Genomic DNA, 19882 nt, shown 5'->3' with positions numbered 1-19882 from the left:
CAGGCAACAGTTAGCTATTACCCCCACATCAGTAACATTTCTTTCAACATGCAGCTCACATGTATTCTATTGTTCCACAAAATGTGTGTGTGACTGTTCCATCATGAATAGATTCTTTGCATAGTCCAAAATCTGTTAGTTTCACATGACCTACAATGAGAGATTACAGATGGTTATTCTGAGAATTCTAAGTATGTGCAAATGTTTGAACATATCATACAAGACAATCATCTAGTCTTCCACTTTACTTTTTCTGCCTTTTTTTTTTTTTGAGATATCAAGAACTAGCAAGGTTCCATCCATAAATGGGATGCTAAACCTTTAAGGACAGGACATAATTACTTTGGCTAAGGATATAATCTATCTATTTAAGGTAAAAAAAAGATGAGAAAAAGGTGAAACAGCTTGTCTAAGCACTGGATTTACCTATACCAAGAATCCTTTATCATCCTGAGAAAGTAAGTCCTGCGAAAACTTGAAGTATGGATTAAGTACACAGACCCTAAAGATAGTCTGCATGTTTTAAATAACGGTGTGACGCTGTACTTCAAACATACAGCTTTTATCACCATGAACTGTGACTTGACAGTTCTTAGAACAGTCTCAGACAGTCACTGTAACAACTTGGCTGCTTCTGCCCATGCAGTTCAGAAAAGGAAATGAAACTGCTACATATCATGGAGCCGTTATCTCTGATCCAGACAGTGAACACCTCACCACCTTACATAAAGAATATTTCAGTTCAAGTTTAGCTTCACTGAACTGTGATGAGCTAGCCACTGGTTCAGCGACCCCGGGGGCCTACTATTCCACATTCCAAGAAAAGAAAAGGCATGAACTATTAACTCAAATGTAACTGTGTAAAGAAATACGACCATTATTTTCACAGAACCAAGCTTATGGATCAAAGAAGTTCGCTAGGCACTTTCCTATTCTATCCCTTGCCTTAGAATTCAGAATCAGAATCTAGGTTTGGGGCAAACTGGGAGGATGGGAGACATGTGGATAGAACTGGGAGGGAGGGAGATACATAGATACCCATGATATACTTGGTTAAGTACAGCATTTCTCCTTAAAAAAAAAAAAAAAGGAAAGAAAAGAAACCCCATAATTTGACACATTTATTCTGGTGTCAGCTGTCTAAAGACCATTTTCTGTTCAAGAATCTAAAACCATTAACTACCTCATGCATCATTTGGTAGACACCTAATAACCAGCAGTTGCCATCAGCCCCCAGATACCCTGGTGGGCTGGTTGCTCCTTTCGGATGTAAGTGAACACCCCAGATTACTCTCACATAAGTTGAACTGTCTGTAGCAGCGTGCAGTTGTAATCAAACTCACTTTGCTGTACCTATTGCTGTACGGAATATTAGTTGGTGTGATTTGTATACCTGTTGTTACAAACAGCAAGAATAAACTGATGCCTACTAAGCATTTTATTTCCAAGGCTACATCAGATATTTTGGCTCAACTCTAGTCTTTTCCTTTTAAATCGTTTAAATAAAATTATCATCACAAGTACTGATTTCTAGTACTTACACATTATCATCATTAAAGAAAACTCTGTTAGAGTTAAGAGTCATGTTCCAGTTTAAGGAACCAACCAAAATTAGTGTTTGCACTGGCTTCTGGCTCACCACACTTTATGTAAGGATTTCAAAAGAATGAAAGCTATCAAGAGAAAGAGTTAAACTAGAAAAAGTAGTTGAGTGGCCAGTTATCCTCAATTCTCTTTAATCTCATCAACTTTAAGTACTTAAACATTTAAATCTCAGCAAGTATCACGATGCCATAAATTCGGAGAGAGGAATGTAAAATAACAGACACATCACTAGAGGGCTTTGAAAATGATCGTGACCTGTGTGGGAGGATTTTAAGATGATTATTTACTATAGAACTGTTTACGATACATCTCCACCTTGGTGATTAAGCATGATATTCTCCGGCTTCAGGTCTCTGTAGATGATCCCCTTTTGATGTAGATGCCCCAAAGCCATGGAGATTTCTGCCAAGTAAAAGCTGGAAACAAAAGTGATTTAATACAATTAAAAAGAGTAATCTACTCAAAGCAGTTCAGGTAGGGAACAAAATTCCTTGAAAGAAACAGACATGCACCAAAGACCAAAATTAGTGGGGGGTGGGGCTGGGGGTGGGGGAAGGAAACAGCACTGAATGCCGCCAAAAGGCGTGAAGACATCGACGTTTCACTCATTTAGTGAAACTATGAAACGTTTATTTCATCATTAGCGCGTACTGCGAAAACTTCAAAGAACATGCCGAAGTCCAGAAGGCGCCAAACTGTCAGTGTTATGTTTTACTCCGTCTGTGCAGGAACTGGGCCAGCAGTCATTCAGGTCAGAGCACATTTCTCCCACCCACCCCCAATTTTAAAATCCCACAGGAAACAGGAACTTTGTTATTCTCAGAGGTCAAGTCTTAGTTTCAAAGGATACCTTGTAACCTGACCCTGAGAAGCCCGTTCATCCCCTACTTAACAAAGCTGCATATTTACATACAGCTCAGGCCCACAGTAGCTGCCCCCCCTCTCGCCAGCCAGCCCACAACTACAAACTGTGTGACACTCAAATTTATCTACCTCAAAAGAATAAAGGGCTGAGTCAACCCTGTCTGGATTCGAAAAGCACAAGGCACTGCAATACTGGCTGCATAACAATGCTGCAATCCTGCAGATTACTCCAGGATGGAGAGGGTGTGTCCTAGAGGACTGAGGCACTTTCACAGCCAGCAGGACCACAAACACGGCTCAGAGAGCCTCCTCCAAAAAAGGGCACTTCATCCCTACGGCTCTTAAATGCAGCTTCTGTGTTAGAAAAGGCCTGAAATTAAACAATGGAATGCAGTTTGGTAATTAAGGTAGAAGAAACATTTTAGTGTTTTCTATTCAATTAATGTGTAGGATAAACTGATTTATTGCTACCCATACTGTCATCTCACTAAAGGGTGTGTATATCTTTAATCTGAAGCATATGCCATCTTAGGAAATAGGAGGGTAGATCCCATCCTGGCCAGCGAATCAATCCACAGATGATGTGCTCAGGCTTATTACCTCCCTAATAAGGCTGCACCTTGGGAACTGGAAAGTCTACAAAAAAAGAGATAATATCTGACACTTTCCACGGTTCCACACATAAAGTTTCACTGGAAAACCACACTCACCCAGAGCCAAGGCAGGCAGCTTACCAATTCAAGGAAAGAAAGCCCCAGTGAGAATGGTTCTGTTAGGAACTGGTGTGAAGAGCGTTCCACCCAAGGCCTGGGGGCAAAGGAATGATGTGACCTCTAATAGCTGCCAAGTCCCAAAGGTGCTTCTCCCCCTAAGAGTCCTAGGTGACTGACTGGCTCCAGAACAATCTATTGAATCATCTGGCTGCCCACAGTAGGAACTGGACTTTGCTTTTAATTATATAAATTATTACCTGAATCCATGCAACCAGAAAAATTTCACTTACCAGGCTGTGTCTTCCATAAATATTCCCTCTCTTTCTAACTGCATAAATAATTCTCCTCCTGTAAAGAAAATAAAAGACATTAGAAACAAAACAATCTTTATTTCCAACCCATTTCTAATGAGAGGGTTTGTGCTTTTCTTTTGAGCATACTTAAAAGACATCAGCCCTTTACAAATAAAAAATAGATCCTAAAAATTATAGGCTTAAATCTAAGTCATCAGGATTCCATTTTTAGCAGTGTTTTTATTCTTATGTGAAATATACAAGTTTTGGATTTCTAGGTTTTATGTCTATAAACTTCCAAATATTTACAGATAGATTCCAGACCTGAGGTTGAAAAAAAAAAAAACCTTGATTAAAGCGTCTCTAACATTTCACTTGTAAGTAGAAAACTGCTAGTATATAATTAAACCATCCTTGCAAATTAGTAAATGCCCATATTCCATATTTTCAGAACTCGTAAACTGGATAAACCTGCCAGTGGCTGTGTAAATAGCACGGCATAATTTGAGTATCAAAATAGACAATGATAATAAAGGGTTATATTCCACTGAATAATCTTAGGATCCATGAGTCCACAATGATGTCAATCAATGAACAGATAAATAAATTACTTTTTTTAATGGGGGAGAAGGGAAAGCTCTTTGTTATAACAGAGTATCAAATAACAAATGAAGGAGGCATGAAAGAATAAGAAAAATCACTTGGCAACCATCACAGTTAACTGTTTAAGGCAAGAATCAATGGATGCTAAAACTATGTGAAAGTTTGATGAGAGATGAGATATTTAAATAGTTTCAAAGTATCTCAAGATACTTACTAACTACGAAAGGAAAACTTCACCAGGGAAAAAACTGGCACACACCACCTCATATATATGATCAAAGTTAACATCAACAGTAATGGAACAAAGATATAAATATCATGTACCTCCTGCTCTGACAGAGAAGGACACAATGTCACTTCGATGGTCCTCCCAAAAATGTATAACCTGAATCTAATCCTGAGGAAACACTAGATAAGCCCAAACTGATGCATTCTACAAAGTAACTGGACTGTACTCTTCAAAATGTCAAGGTCATGAAAGACAAAGAAAGACTGAAGAACTGTCCCAGACTACAGGAAACTAAGGAGAGAGATTACAGTATCAATGTTAATTTCCTATCTGATAATTTTAATACAGTTATGTAAGATACTGTTGTTAACTTTAGAAAATATACACTGAAGTATTTAGGAGTAAAGGGGAATCATGTCTGCAATACTATCTTACATAGTTCCGAAAAAAATTATGTATATATACATATATATATATACACACACATATATATATATATATATATATATATATACACACACACACACACGTGTGTATATACACACATATATACCTATACAGAGAGGGAGAGAAAGAATGATGAAACAAAACAATTGGGGCAAAATGATAACACTCGGGTAATCTAGGTGAAGAGTAAGCAGAAATTCTTTGTCCTATTCTTGCAACTTTTTTATGGAAATCTAAAACTATGTTAAAATAAAGTTACAAGAGAAAAATGGCAACAGACAGAAAAGTTACTGAATTCTACAGCTTTCTATTCCATGTTACAAGCTATTGAGAAATCTGCTTTTCAGGAAACTGAAATGTGTTTGCTGGAAATAGATACTTGTGACTGAGAAATGTTCTGGGGTGCCACAAATTCCCAGGCAGGGCAGGCCCTGGAAAATGTGGATGAGTTCCAATGTAAACTGCAAAATATATCAGTAAGACTACATTGAACAGAACAACTCTCCTGTTTAAAGATATAATTCCAGAAATACTCAATATCTTAAAGAACACTCTAAGTTAGTTTTCTATTTCAGTTTAAAAGAACACTTTAGTAATTTACTTAAATTATGTTATCTTACCCAAGTGCAGTCAATTTGATGGCTGTTAATTAGGTGTTTGTTATTTTGTTAAGTGATTACAAAAGGATTAAGATACAATTTTACAGATGGGGGAAAAAGACTTAACCTTTACAATTTCCTTCACATTTGTCTGCAAAAAGAAACATGTGGTCAATCATCTGAATTCCTTATATCAATGTATTTGTCAGTTTTAAGAACTATTTGATCACCTTGGGAAAAAAGCATTTTTCCATTGGAAAATAATGTTTTGACCCAGTTTCTGGAGCTAATGCAAAAAATTACACCAAACTGCGTACTGACCGCTGAGATACTCAAGGATGAGGTAGAGTTTTCCACCGGTCTGAAAGGCATAAATTAAATCCACAATGAAGGGATGCTTTACTTCCTCCAGAATATTCCGTTCTGCTTTTGTATGAGCTGTATCTTTAGCATTTCTTACTATCATTGCCTAAAGGAAAAGAGATGATCTATAAGAACAAAATAGTAGACATTTTTACTCTAGTAACGGGAAAATCTATTATCATAGATACTGAGATGGGGTAATGGAAGACAGTTGCTTCTTATATACATCTGCACTGTTTGGATTTTTTTGCAGTGAACATGTAAATAAAAAGCTAAGTAACTTTTTAATGTAAACAGATCAAGTTTATTCATATATTCACTAACTGCTGAATGTCTACTATGTTCCAGGCTTTTAACAAGAAAGCAGAACTAACAGAAGGAGTCTCCAGCCCGCAGGAGTCTAAAGTCCCAGGAAAGAGAGACAAGTCACTGGAGGTAAGCACAAGGTGCTACGGGTGAACAGGGGAACAGCATCTGACCTGACAAAAAGTCTTCTTAGAGGTGGTGATACCTAAGCTGTATCATAAAAAGTTATTAAGATGAAATGTGGAGGGTAAAAAAAAGGCATTCCCAGCGCAGAAGAGGCTTGACAGGACAGGATGTGTCTAGAGAATCTGTAAGTTGCTCAGTATGGTTAGAAGTGGTTAGGTGATGAATTAGGCTGGAGATGTAGGTGGAGGCCAGGAAATGGAAGGCCTGGGCATCTAGGCAAAGGCAGCTGAATCTTATTTTAGAGGCCAAGGAGAAATGTTAACGTAAGGAAAATGAATAACCCTTGGCTTTAAGTAAGACAGGTTTAGCAGCAGTGTGGACAGAATTTAGGGAAGAAATGAAACCAGTTAGGAGGCCAATAAATGAAACAAAAAGTAAAACCTTTAACTAAGAAAATGAAGATGCGGGGAGTGATAAAGGTGCATAATTAGCACTTGCTGACTTGATACGAGAAGAAATGATGATATCACGGCTTCTGTGTAAGTAATAGGATAGATAATGGTGTCATTCAATAATAGGAAATGGAAGCAAAGAAAAAAGTTTTGGGAAAATGGTACATTGTTTTGGACATGTGTCTCAGTTCTCTGACTAAGTTCTTGTACACCTCCAGTAACATGAAAAAGCACACAAAGTTATTAGTTGCAATATTTGCAAAACTGAAACATTAGAAACAACCTAATTTCAAAATGTAGAATAAACAAGATTATACTGTATAGCACAGGGAAATATACACAAGATCTTGTGGTAGCTCACAGAGAAAAAAAAACGTAACAATGAATTTAAGTATGCTCATGTATCACTGAAAAATTGTGCTCGACACTGGAATTTGACAGAACTTTGTAAAATGACTATAACTCAATAAAAAAATGTAAAAAAAAAAAAAAAAAAAGAAAGAAAGAAAAGAAACAACCTAAATGCCCATGCAGAGGACACGGGCTGTAAAAAAAAAAAAAGGCTATAAAAACAATGAAGAATATCTCTATGAAAGCAAGGTGCAGAAGAACATATTTGGCACAGTAGTATACACAGCTACCTTTTGTGTAAGAGAAAATAAGAATACATATAATATGTACCTGCTTATATCTGCAATAATGAACACAACTAAGATACGTCAAAAGCTCATGACAGTGGAAAGGCACGAAACTGAATGGGACGTCTGAGTAAAACCTCAATGGTTTTATCATTCCTTTTTTTTTCTTACCTGAATCAAGTATTAGTATTGTGATTATAAAATGGAGAGCTTAAATTCTGAACCACGTTGATGTTTTATACAGTTCAAAAATAAAATTAAGTCAACAAGGATGGAGGAGAGAAATAAAATTGAACACAACTGAAATACATGAATTTAATTGACTATGACTTTGATAATTTTACCACAAACGAGAAAAAAGATATTTAAATAACTTCACACTGTATACTTTTAGTGACATTTATATAGGTGTAACAAAAATTGCAAAGAAATCTTAAACCATACTTAGTAGGTTTGTAGCTATTAATAGTATTGGTATTATAATTCTGAAACTATTATGCATATATTGTACAAGTAAGCAAATGAGTAAATGTACTGATTTTGTTACCAGGCTTTTCTCACTGTGGATAAACAGATATGTAAACATGGACTAAGGAAAGAAGAACCCTACAGAATTGGACTGAAATTAAGAACATTAGTATGATGCCATGATTAAAAACAAAACAAAACACTGAAAGAGCCAGAAACAATGATACTTTAGTAGCAAGTAGCACAGCATGGCCCAGATCTTGTTTTCTCTATCCAAAGAAACCAGGGTTCCATGGAGAAATAGATGGTTCTAGGTCAGGGTCAGCGAAAGTACAAGGTAAACCTGGAGTACTCTATTGTACAGAAAGTAAGGAAGAACTCAGAAACTAACAGGGATATGGTAGAAGGACATGGAAGCCATCTTTATAGCGCTCTCTAGCAAAACCTGGGACAATTTGAGGAACAAAATTTGAATAATGAAAGAAATGGATTATATATTGAAAAAAGTCCATACTGACTGTTTTTAAAAAACATTAAAAAAAGAAGTACGGAAAGCCCTTCTTTACAGAAGAATGACAACTAACAGAAAAAAACGATAAAAACAGAAAAGTCTCCACTTTAAAACCACCAGAGTATTATTTTATTTTGATAAGAAACAATGGATGAGAAAACCAGCGGATGTACAAGATTACGAGGGCAGAATAGTCACAGTCTCTAACTATCATGCCATAGATACTTATTCATTACACAGGGAATTAATCTGTACAACAGGAAATTTGGTGGACACCACCTCAACCCAGTGATCAAACTCAGTCTCACCAAAAACGGGGACAGACTAACATTATGTGTCTCTTGAACACATGCACTGAGGACACGATACTCCTGCAAAACGCATTTAACCTAAATTAAAAATTTAAGCATTTTCATGAGGAAACAATGAAACATATCCATATGAGGGACACTCTGCAAAACAACTGGCCTGGAGTCTTCAAAAAATGTCAATGTCATGAAAGACAAAAAAAGTACGAAATAGCTCTAGAGTAAAGGAAACTGAAGGGACAGGACAACTCAGTGCAATGTGACTAAATCCTAGATATTAAAAACAAAACAAAATACCTATAAAGGATATTACTGACACAACTGGGGAAGTCTGAGTATGGACGTGTCAGAAAACAGTATAGTATATCAATGTTAAATTTCCCAAATGTGATTATCACATTGCGGTTATATATGAAAATGCCCTTATACTTAAGAGATACATACTAAAGAATTTGAGGGTGAAGTGCCATGTCTACAACTAACTTTCAAATTGTACAGCAAAAAAAATTAAAAGTTTTGAATATACACACGTATAGAGAGAAAGAAGAGACAGAGGGAGGAAGGGGAAGACAAAGAAAATACGGCAAACAATTCACTGTACTATTCTTGTAACTCTTTGGAAAGTGAAAAATGTCAAAGATGTGTTTTTTTTGACTGCTCAGGTTTGAGTTTTTTAAATAAGTAATTCTGAGAAAATCTGAGAAGAAAGGGACTGAGAGATAAGATGAAAAATTAGTAAAGGGGGATCACAGAAGTCGGGGGTACAGAGTTTCAAAATGCTGTGGTCAACAGCATCAATGCAACAGTGAGGTAAACTAAGGGTGAATTACGTAAATAAAGACCACTGGATTCAGCAATTAGGAAATCAGTGGTGACACAGGGGACAAGAGTTTCATTACAATAGAGTCATTATTTCAAAATGTGAGTGAAAAAATAATAAAACATGACTTCTCAAGAAATTCAGCTACGAAAGGCAGAGACTGGAAGCTACAATAGACCTCCAGTGAAGGAAGGACCTGTTTTCTAAATGTGGCAAAGATATGGATATATTTAAATAAAGAGAGTAGTCAGGATAGAGGATGGAAAAAGAGACGAAAGAGAAAAGACCCTGAACAGGCAGAAAGGGACGGGATTCAAATTATAAAGAGAGGGCTTAGCCTTGGAAAGAAGGAGGAACACATCTCCCACTAAGCCTGGAGAGAAGGAAGTAAAGACAGGTGAAAATGCAGAGCAGTATGGTACTGAGGGTAGGGATTAGCACAGGAAGTCAAGGGGAATCATATCTGACAGCCTTGAATAAGAGAGGTGGTCTGCTAAAAAGAGTAGAGGGACTGACAGTAAAGGCTCTCACAGTTTTAAAGAACGGAAGGAGTTGTCTAGGGACCCGTAGAAAAATGGCTGGTGAGTACCGAGGGTCCACATGAATTGAGAACGATGAATTTGTCCCAGCAGCAATCTAAAAGTTTACGTGATTAGTCATGTTCAGTAGCTGATATACAGGAATAAAGGAGCATTAACAACCAAAATGATGAAGAGTACAACTATCCTAAACATAACATCAATGGGGATAGCAGGTGACTGAAGTGGCGGATCGTGTTGATTAGCCTAGACTAGGAATAAACTAAAGTAAGAAAGGGGCTAAGAACTCGAAGGAAAAACACAGATGTCAAAGGACTGAATGGCTTAGGGCCAAAGACCAGGGAGTAAAGAAGTTGGGGAGATTACTGTTCTGCTATGGTCCGATGTTTCAGAGGTGGAGGACACAGCTGTGGGCACTGGTGAAGCGGAATGGAGGTGAGGCCTGACGGAGTTGGGAGCAACAAGGAATGACAAGGCTAGGTCGCTGACTACTATTTACTGCAAGGACTGTGGAGACACCCGGGACCGGGAGACTTGGCAGTGGGGGAAGTAAAGACCGATACAAGACGAGGAAGTGGTACTGGCTTGAAATTCAAAGCAGAAAGGGTTTTGACCACAGAGGAAAAGGGAAATTGTAAGGATAAGCTTATCAGTCCTTCCCTTGAATCACACAGTCGGCAGAGTGAGAGGCAGAGACTGCATCTGACTCAAACGATAAATCCTAGCACAACGCCTGGCACAATACAGGAGCTCTGCTGGGTCAATAAAAGGATGAATCAAAGTATGACCAATTGTGAGCCACAAGCCTTCAGCCAAAAGTTGTAAAATTTACAGTGTGGGCTCAACTAATGCCATGGGCAACAGTATTTTGCTTCCAGAGTATATTTTTGCTGTGACTGGTATGGTAGAGAGAGAGTTGCTGGAAACAGTCCTTTCCTCAACATTCTACCATGAACGAGTACCCAAATGGGACCATTCCCATAATGAGTAAACAATCCCAGGAGAACTGAGAAATCCAGGCAGATCGTCCAGATGTAAGCAACTCATTCATGATAAGGGGACATCTGGTTTACTCTGGTTTTATCTTCAAGGCAGTAACGAGGTATATTTTTACCACATACTCAGGTCAAGAGGGCTGGTACACTCGCTGTGCTTCCAGGATTAACGAAATCAGAAGGAAGAAACTCACAGGGAGTATTCAGTCATCTTACCTAGGAATGTAGGAATTAAAACCTTGGACCCAACCTTAGCAACCTTTTCATTCTCATTATTTTTGCTGTGAGCTTATTATCAGGGACAGCAAGGAAAGAATAAGGCAGTACCTGATTCTCTAGCCAGGCTCGAGGAAAGAAAAACCCTGACAGTGGAAAGAAATGGTAACTAAGCAAAAGGAGGGGCAAGCAAATTAGCTCTTAGATGCTTGGGCCCAAAAAGGAGGCCTGACATTTAGCAGTAATTAAGGCTATGGCTTTCTCTACACCACGCCCACTCACTGTAAGTAGGAAAAAAACCCAACACCCTATTCTTTCCATTAAAGATACCTGTGCCAGAAACATGCTTCACTCAGGACTTAATGATGACCAATTTGGGTCAGCCCTGATTATTAGGCACGTATAAGCAATGTATCAAAAGGAATGGATTATTCAAAGCATCTTCACCAGTACTTCTTTCAACATTTCTAGAACAAGCATTATTATACTGTCTCTAATTTTAGGCCTAACATATTTTACAGATTAAAAAAACCACTAATCTCAAATGATTCCAGTGGGAAGGCCACATAGCAGATTAATTCGGGCTTACTGATGCAGAAATTGAAGTTGAGAATATCTAAACTGCTTCTTTAAGACAAACACCAATAAAACTGTGGTCATAGTATCTGTTCCTTGGCTTTTAAATTAAGAAGTCACTTATACCACTTAAACAAAAATCAGGAATGAGATAAGGACCAAAATATTACCATCCGTATAATGTTTTAAATGTCATTTAGGTTATCTTTTAATAAAGTTTTCTACTAAGATTTGTTTAAGACAGTGTGATCTTTTCAGAAATCAACCCCTAACAAAAGAACAAGAAGCCAAACACACATAATCCATCTCCAATAAAACTAGGAAACATATGTAACCCACAACTCAAAAAGTGAAGACAGAATGGAGATAAAGCCATGGTGCATGACTTAGTAGACCGGGGTATAAATGCCTGCAAAGAGGAAAAACTCAAAAGAAACTGAGTTCCAGTCAAGATGGTGGAGCGGTAGGACCGCGAGCCTGCCTCTCCTCGCGACTACAATGAAACCACAATTGAATGCTAAACAACCATCAAAAAAAGACTAGAACCTAGCAGAAAAGATCTTCTGCAACTGGAAATATGAAGAGGGAACCACAGCAGGATGGCAGGAGGAGCGTACCCGCCATATAATTGGGCCCCATACTCCCTGGGTGGGCGACCTACAAGCTGAAGTGGCAAAGGCCCTCTCACAGGACTGAGAGCTCTAAGTGCCACGTCAGGCTCCCCAGCTTAGGTCCTGGCATTGGGAAGAGAAGGAGACCCCAGGACATCTTGTTTTGACAGCCTACATGAGCCTTCCTGGAGGCTGACATCTTGACTGGATCATTAGCACCAAGACCTAGCCCCAACCAACAGCCTGTAGGGAAGCCTCAGGCCAAACAACATACAGGGTGGGAACACAGCCATACCCATCAGCAGACTCCCTAAGCCACAAAGGCCTCTAGACACAGCCTTACCCACCAGAGGTCCAGGACCAAGCTTCACCCAGCGGTGCGCAGGCACCGGCTCCTCCTGCCAGGAAACCTGCACAAGCCTCTAGTCCAGCCTCATCCACCAAGGGCAGATACCAGAAATAAGAAAACAATAACCCCAAAGCCTGTGGAAGGAATCCACAAACACATAGAAAGATAGATGATATGAGGCAGTAAAGGAATATCTCCCAGGCCAAGGCACAAGATAAAATCCCAGAAGAAGAAATAAGTAATGAGGAGATAGGCAATTTATCCGAGAAAGAGTTTAAAGTAACGATAGCAAAGATGTTCAGAGAACTCAACAGGAGTATAGACACACAGAGTGAAGTTTTTAGCAAAGAGCTGGAAAATATAAAGAATACCCAGAGTTAAAGAATAAAATCACTGAAATGAACAATACACTGGAAGGAACCAAGAACAGACTAAATGAGGCAGAAGAACGGATCAGTGAGCTAAAAGACAGATTAATGGAAATCACTACTTCAGAACAGAAAAAAGAAAAAAGAATAAAAAGGAATGAGGATAGTTTAAGAGAACTCTGGGACAACATGAGGCGCTCTAATATTCACATTACAGGGGTCCCAGAAAGAGAAGAGAGAGAGAAAGGACCTGAGAAAATTTTTGGAGAGATAATAACCTAAAACTTCCCCAACCTGGGAAAGGAAACAGTCACCCAAGTCCTGGAAGAACAGAGAGTAAGTACCACAGAATCAACCCAAAGAGGAACACACAAAGGCACATAGTCATCAAATTGACAACAATTAAGGATAAGGAGAAAATATTAAAATTAGCAAGAGAAAAGCAATGAATAACATACAAGGGGACTCCCATAGGGTTATCAGCTGATTTTTCAGCAGAAACTCTACAGGCCAGAGGGAGTGGCACAATGTATTTAAAGTGATGCAAGGGGAAAACTTACAACCAAGAATACTCTATCCAGCAAGGCTCTCATTCAGACTTGATGCAGAAATCAAAAGCTTCACAGATAAACAAAAGCTAAAAGATTTCTGCACCACCAAACCAGCTTTACAACAAATGTTAAAGGACCGTCTCTAGTCATCAAACCATAAGAAAAGAGAACAAAAAGAAGAGGGAAAAAAAAAAGAGAGAGACCCAAAGATTGCTTTGGCTGTTCAGGGTCTTTTGTGGTTCCTTATAAATTTTGGAATTGTTTGTTCTAGTTCTGTGAGGAATGTCGTGAATATTTTGACGGGGGTTACCTGGATCTGTGGATTGCTTTGGGTAGTGAGGCCATTTTGATAGTTTTGATTCTTCCAATCCAAGAGCACAAGAAATCTTTCCATTTCTTTGTGTCATTTTGGTTTTCAGAGTATAAGTAACCACCTTGGTTAAGTTTATTTCTAGGTGTTTTGTTGTTTCTGATGTAATGGAAATGTCTCTGACAGTTATAAAATTCTGGTTTTTGAAGTGGAAAAGAAAAAAGGTGAATGAAGGGCCGCAAATGGCAAAATAGCCTTCTTTTTTCTGGGTGAGTTGTATTCCATTCCAGTATATACATATATGCATCCCCATTATCTATTCAACTATTGATGTGCACTTAGGATGCTTCTGTATCTTGGCAATTATAAATAATGTTGCTGTTAATAGCAGGGTGTATGCATCTTTCTGAGTTAATTCTTATTTTGTGGTTGGCTTTATTCCTTTGATAACTATGTAAGTTTAAAAAGCTAAAGCTCTAAACGTTCTTAGAAGCAGTGAACGGTACTTATATGTAAATTAAAAAATATATATGCAGTAAAAGAAAATGATCCATTAAGCCATGAAAGACATAGAAGAAACTTAAAAAGACATATTACTAAATGAAAGAAACCAGTCTGAAAAGGCTACAAACTGTACAATTCCAACCAAATGACATTCTGGAAAAGGCACAGTTACAGAAACAATAAAAAGATTGTCGTTTCCAGGGGTTTGGGGAGAGGGAGGAAGGGAGGAATGAATAGATGGAGCACAAGGGATTTTTAGGGCAAAGAAATTATTCTGTATGATACTATAGTGGTGGCTACATGTCATTATATGTTCATCAAAACCCACTGAATGTACAACATCAAGAGTGAACCCTAATGTAAACTACGGACTTTGGTTGATAATAATGTGCCCATGTTGGTTCATCAATTGTACCAAATAGGCCACACTGATGAGGGATGTTGAGGGTAGGGGAGTACATATGTGTGGGTGGGGAGGGCTATGTGGGAACTCTGTATTTTCTGCTCAATTCTGCTGTAAACCTGAAATTGCTCTAAAAAAATAAAGTCTATTAAAAAAGAAACTCAAAAGAAACTGAATCCACGTATAGAACCATAGCAAGGTTCAAAAATCATATAAGCAAAAATAACAAGAAAAAAAGGAAAAAAAAATAGAGCCATTAGGGACTGCAAAAGGCAGAAGGCAGAGCACAAAAAAGTGGGAGATGATCTGAAAGTCTCTATAAGGAACAAACAGACCAACAAGATTCCCATCCCCACACTAACCAGCCAAGGAACTACTGCTTGGAGGGATGTACTTTTCAGAAAAGGAAAAAAAAAAAAAAAAAGGTGACGGATCAGATACAGAGGAGAGTGTTAAAGAAAATCTGCATGTTGAAAGGTGAGCTCTCCATCGCTTCCTGGTCATCAGCTCCAGAATGCTTTTTCTAGGCAAAAGAATAGAGGATCTTTCTCAGCAGCAACTGATCCATACCAGAAAAAAGACCTTCAGACACTGATATTTGGAAGTTTTCAGTCAATTGCCAGCTAACCACATGACTGCACTACAGAGAAGTGTACACACACAGAGCCTCTGATCAGATTTTCAGAGTTCCACTCTTAAATACGAACAATCAATGAAGGATACCAGACGTCTAAAGAAAGCCTTTGACATGGCAGAGAGGACTAAATCGGTCAAAGAAAACAGGAACTTAGAAGAGACATATGCATGGAACCAAAGAACATTTCAAAGAATAATTAAAACCCTCAGAGGAATAAAAGAAGATACTGTACTCACAAAATAAGTCACTATAAAAAGAAAAAACAGAGCTTTGGGAACACAAATGATAGTATAAAAAAATCAGTAAAAAGATTAGAAAATAAACTTCTAGAAAAAAATCTCAGAAAGTAAACAAAATGACAAAGAAATGAAAGAACAGAAAAGGTAAGAAAAACAGACGATCAGTCTGGTAGGTCCAACATCCAACTAAATGCAATTCCAAGAAAAGAAAATAACAGTGGGGAAATTATCAAAAAGATCACTTATGAAAATTTCCTAGAGTGAAAAGACTAAAACTTTTAAGCTTGAAAGAGTTAAAAATAAATAAAATAATAAGAATCAAAGAAAGACATATCACTGTAAAAAGCATCTAAAATAAAATCTTAGGAAGGAGGGCATATGGCTCAGTGGTTAAGACTGTATGCCTAGCATTCACGAGATCCTAGGTGCAATTCCCAGTACCTACATTAAATAAATAAATAAACCTAATTAACCACCCCTAAAGTTTTTTAAAAATCTTAAATATCTTAAAGAAAAACAGATCTATATATAAAAGATTCTGAATCAGAATAGCAAGGGAATTCTCAATAGAAACATTTAAAGGTAGACAAAAATGGTACAAAATCCTGTGTGGAAATGAGTTTCAATTTCAAAACTGCATCCAAACAATCAAACAAGTATAAGGATATAAAAAGGAAATTTTCAAATATGCAATGTTTCCAAGAAATTTACTTCATTCACAGTTCCTCAGAATCCATTAGTAAAAGGTCACCAGAACAAGGCAACAAGGACACAAACTAAGAAGAAGAAAGATATGGTACCCAGGAAACAAAGGCTCTAACACTGAAGGAACCAAGAGGATTCCAAGGATTATGGTAAAGGGAACGGCCCGTAATAAGAACTATCAGTACAGGTGAGGACAGGAGGTCCCTACGGGACGTCTCTAGGAAAATAAATGGAGTAATAGATTACCTAGTAACTGTGAACATTGAACACTGGGCCTGAAAGGTGTTTTACAGAATTGATGGAAGGTATAAACAGGTAACAGTAGATTGAAAGAAAATGAAGCAAGATGAGGATGGGAAGAAGCGAGAAAGGAGTAAAAAAGAATAAAACAGAAGTCAATACATAATTCTAAAACTGCTGAATTAAGTGACAGCAGAATACACTCATTGCTTAGAAATACAGAGACCAGAACCAAGAGCTAAAAGAGTTACCTCAGAGGAGAATTCAAAGAGCTCTCCTCCCAACCCTCACCAATCAGAAATAAAACAGGAATAACAACAATGAAACACATCCCACATTCCAAGAGGACTTATAATTGTGTTAGAAATATATATTTTCTGACTGCGAATTTTAGACCAAAATGTGGATTTGATAGCAATTAAGAATATAATGGGCGGAGGGAATCACCTTTTTAAGCACCTTCATGGCAAATATTTTCCCGGTATTTGCTCCTGTTACTTTTCGTACTTGAAAAACCTGGATGAAAAATAAAAGTGTTCGTGTATTATTAAAAGCTAAACCATGCTAGTCACACTCCCTTAATTCCTATTTGTAAGAAACAAATGATACAGCAGTTTATATTCTTAAAAAAACTAGTGCCATGAAGGAATGGGTACAAAAATGATGGGCTAAAAAAGCAGACTATATTAAATATTAGCAGTGAAAAGAGTTATACGTGAGACTTTCCTGTTGATCTGCTGACATCTAGTGGCAAAGCTGGGCAATGACCATCTAATAGTGAGTACTCTGTTACTTTACACATAAAATCCAAGTTGGCATAGAAAAACCTATCATCAGGGTTCCCAGACACATAATATCACACTTAAAAATTATAAAATATTTCATAAATTTCTCCCAGGGATGCCTCACATAAAACTATTTAATAATACCTGACAGGAACTGCCTGTTCTTTAAAATGGCTAGCTATAATACATTTTCATGCAACAGATAAAATACCTGACACAGTGCATGTTACACATTCAAGATGGTTAGAACATACTAGAATGTGTCCTTAAGCCTAAGAATAAACTATAAACGGCATGTCCTGCAAAAATTAACACTACACAATAGCATAAATCATTCTCAAACTTAATCCCAACTACTAAAATGTTATCCAAATTCTGTCTTTTGATGGAGAACAGCGCGGTATAAATTTTCTTGGGCAGAACACGCAAAGGTGAGGTCTTAAATTAGCCTCAGGCAAAACTATGAAACTAAGAAGTTCTCTTTATTTTTCTTCTCCCCTCATATTCTTCAGCTTCCTAACTCCAGATACTGCAGGTCAAAGAAAACCAATTTAGATTAAGGTCTCAGTAACAGATAACAATTTAATGTGCCATGCCTCTTGAAAGTAAGGAGTGGTTTGTTTTTTAAGAGGATACGTATAGCATGTACCACTTAACCAAAGGAAGAAATGAATCCTCTAGTAACAGATTTTGCCTGGCACAGCTGCTTATGTATTTATTCAACAAATATTCACTGAGTGCCTATAGTGTGCCAGGCTTTAATGTGAATGGTGGTAGGAAGAGGAAAACTTCTGCACATCACTCAGATAATACCAGGCAAGCGATCATATCCTTTGCAGATGGCTAGCAAACAAAGGTTCAAGAGGACTGCTGGAACCAGGGTATAAAAATTAATCTCTCCAAGACAGACAACAGCTCTCATTTCAAAAATACTTCCTACCTTTCCATAGCCCCCTTTACCAAGTACCCGAAGTAGCTCAAAACATTCTGGTCTGATTTTTTCTGGCCCTCTGTTCACACTAGTTTCTGAGATTTCAAATTTCTCACAATGTTCCATGCCACTGGGGAGAAAAGCAAAACCAAAAGTAAATTTGCAAAAAGTTAAATTACCTTCAGCATATCGTTACAAAGAGAATTATAATCCAATTAAGCAAAAGGGAAAAAGTACACAACAGCAAATTTAGCGTGTGCTGTAAGTAAACTAATGATTCAATAACATGGTAGGTCACAATTAGGGTGTCTTGATAACTGTTTGCTTATCTGCTTATTTATAGAATGTGCTATTGATTATCTATTTTCATAAACATCCGGCACCCCCAAGCTAAGATAAATTAGTACAAGTTTATTAGAACAAGTTAATCCCGACGAAGGAAAAAAAGACTTCTACTTATTCCAATTTAGTTCATTCAAAATGTCTGTGAGATTAGGTATTATCCAACTTCATTTGGCAGCTTCAGCAGAAAATCGGAGCACTTTCTGAAGGTACCCAATTAGTTCAAGTTTTTATGCTACAAAAATTCTACCTAATAAATTGTATCCATGCATCTTTCGGTATCTGTCGAATTTAAAGGCTCCAAAAAGGGTGGCAATTTTGTCTGCCTCTTAAATGCTTTCTATTAGTGATGATCTCAGCCTTCCCACCACCCAAAGCTTTTTACTTGATGACAGTGTAGAGAGTAGACTAATCACCACACTCATCTGATGGAGCTTGCCTAAAATGACACAAGACTGTACAAATCTGTTTGTATTACAAAGCAAAACAAGAAGCATTTGATTTTGGAGGCATTTCTAAAATTTTTATTTTTCAGTAAGAAAAGGTGGTTCTCTAAGAAATTCCTAACCCACTCAAACTGATATTCAGTACACTCTGAATTTGAATGAGTATCTTTTTTTCAAAATCCATACATGATCTCAAAACCCCACATATGTTATTATGTTGGTGCCCAACTTAATAAACCAAGTCTATATATGACTAGATGTTTAATAACAGGTTATTAAAATCACACAAGAGCTATGAAGTGGAGCTGATATAACCTACTTATAAGAAAGACAGCACAATGAAATCTTTTCATGTAAACTTACAGTTCATATGGTCCAACTCCCCCATGGTCCATGCTCTCATTTAACTGACCCTGAAAAATATGTTAAAGGTTTAAAAATAAATAATCTCATAAATAAGAAATAAAAAATGTTAATGCTTCACTCCATTACTGAAGGAGAATGAATCAAATAAACCAGCTCAAAAATTCTCTATTCTTTAATAACAGGCAAATGTGGTGATGAATGAAATACAGGTATACAAACAATACCATGGGGATTTCACTTTTAATTTATTTGACAACTAAGCTACAGATGCTACTCCTCAAAGATCTACAAACAAAACCAGGTGATTTTTCCTTCAAAAATTACATTTATTCAAAAATGTATTTTGAAATGTATTTTGTATATTATGAAACTAAAGGCACTACATTCTAAGTATGAGTTAATCAAATGATTTACACAAAGTGCT

General features: G+C 37.3%; 1 protein-coding gene across 5 annotated transcripts in view; it reads right to left on the bottom strand.

Annotated features, from left to right (window-relative positions):
- The window catches only part of RPS6KB1 (ribosomal protein S6 kinase B1), a 38384-nt gene that overhangs the window by 11529 nt on the left and 6973 nt on the right, over window positions 1–19882 (bottom strand). For 4 of the 5 annotated variants that reach the window (XM_072940249.1, XM_072940248.1, XM_006217990.4 and 1 more), the window contains exons 2-8: window positions 19456–19505; window positions 18314–18434; window positions 17036–17104; window positions 5675–5822; window positions 3473–3530; window positions 1921–2021; window positions 60–150 (exon numbers count right to left, since the gene is read on the bottom strand). In XM_072940249.1, the coding sequence (XP_072796350.1) occupies window positions 60–150; window positions 1921–2021; window positions 3473–3530; window positions 5675–5822; window positions 17036–17104; window positions 18314–18434; window positions 19456–19505 (638 nt within the window). Of the gene's footprint in view, window positions 1–59; window positions 151–1920; window positions 2022–2091; window positions 2840–3472; window positions 3531–5674; window positions 5823–17035; window positions 17105–18313; window positions 18435–19455; window positions 19506–19882 lie in introns of those variants that run through there. The other variant, XM_031685188.2, reaches the window with a different exon arrangement.

The sequence above is a fragment of the Vicugna pacos genome, chromosome 16, assembly GCF_048564905.1.
Source record: "Vicugna pacos chromosome 16, VicPac4, whole genome shotgun sequence".
NCBI classification, from domain to species: Eukaryota; Metazoa; Chordata; class Mammalia; order Artiodactyla; family Camelidae; genus Vicugna; species Vicugna pacos.
The sequence above is the reverse complement of the archived record's forward strand: the minus strand, read 5'-3'. Positions and strand labels throughout refer to the sequence as shown.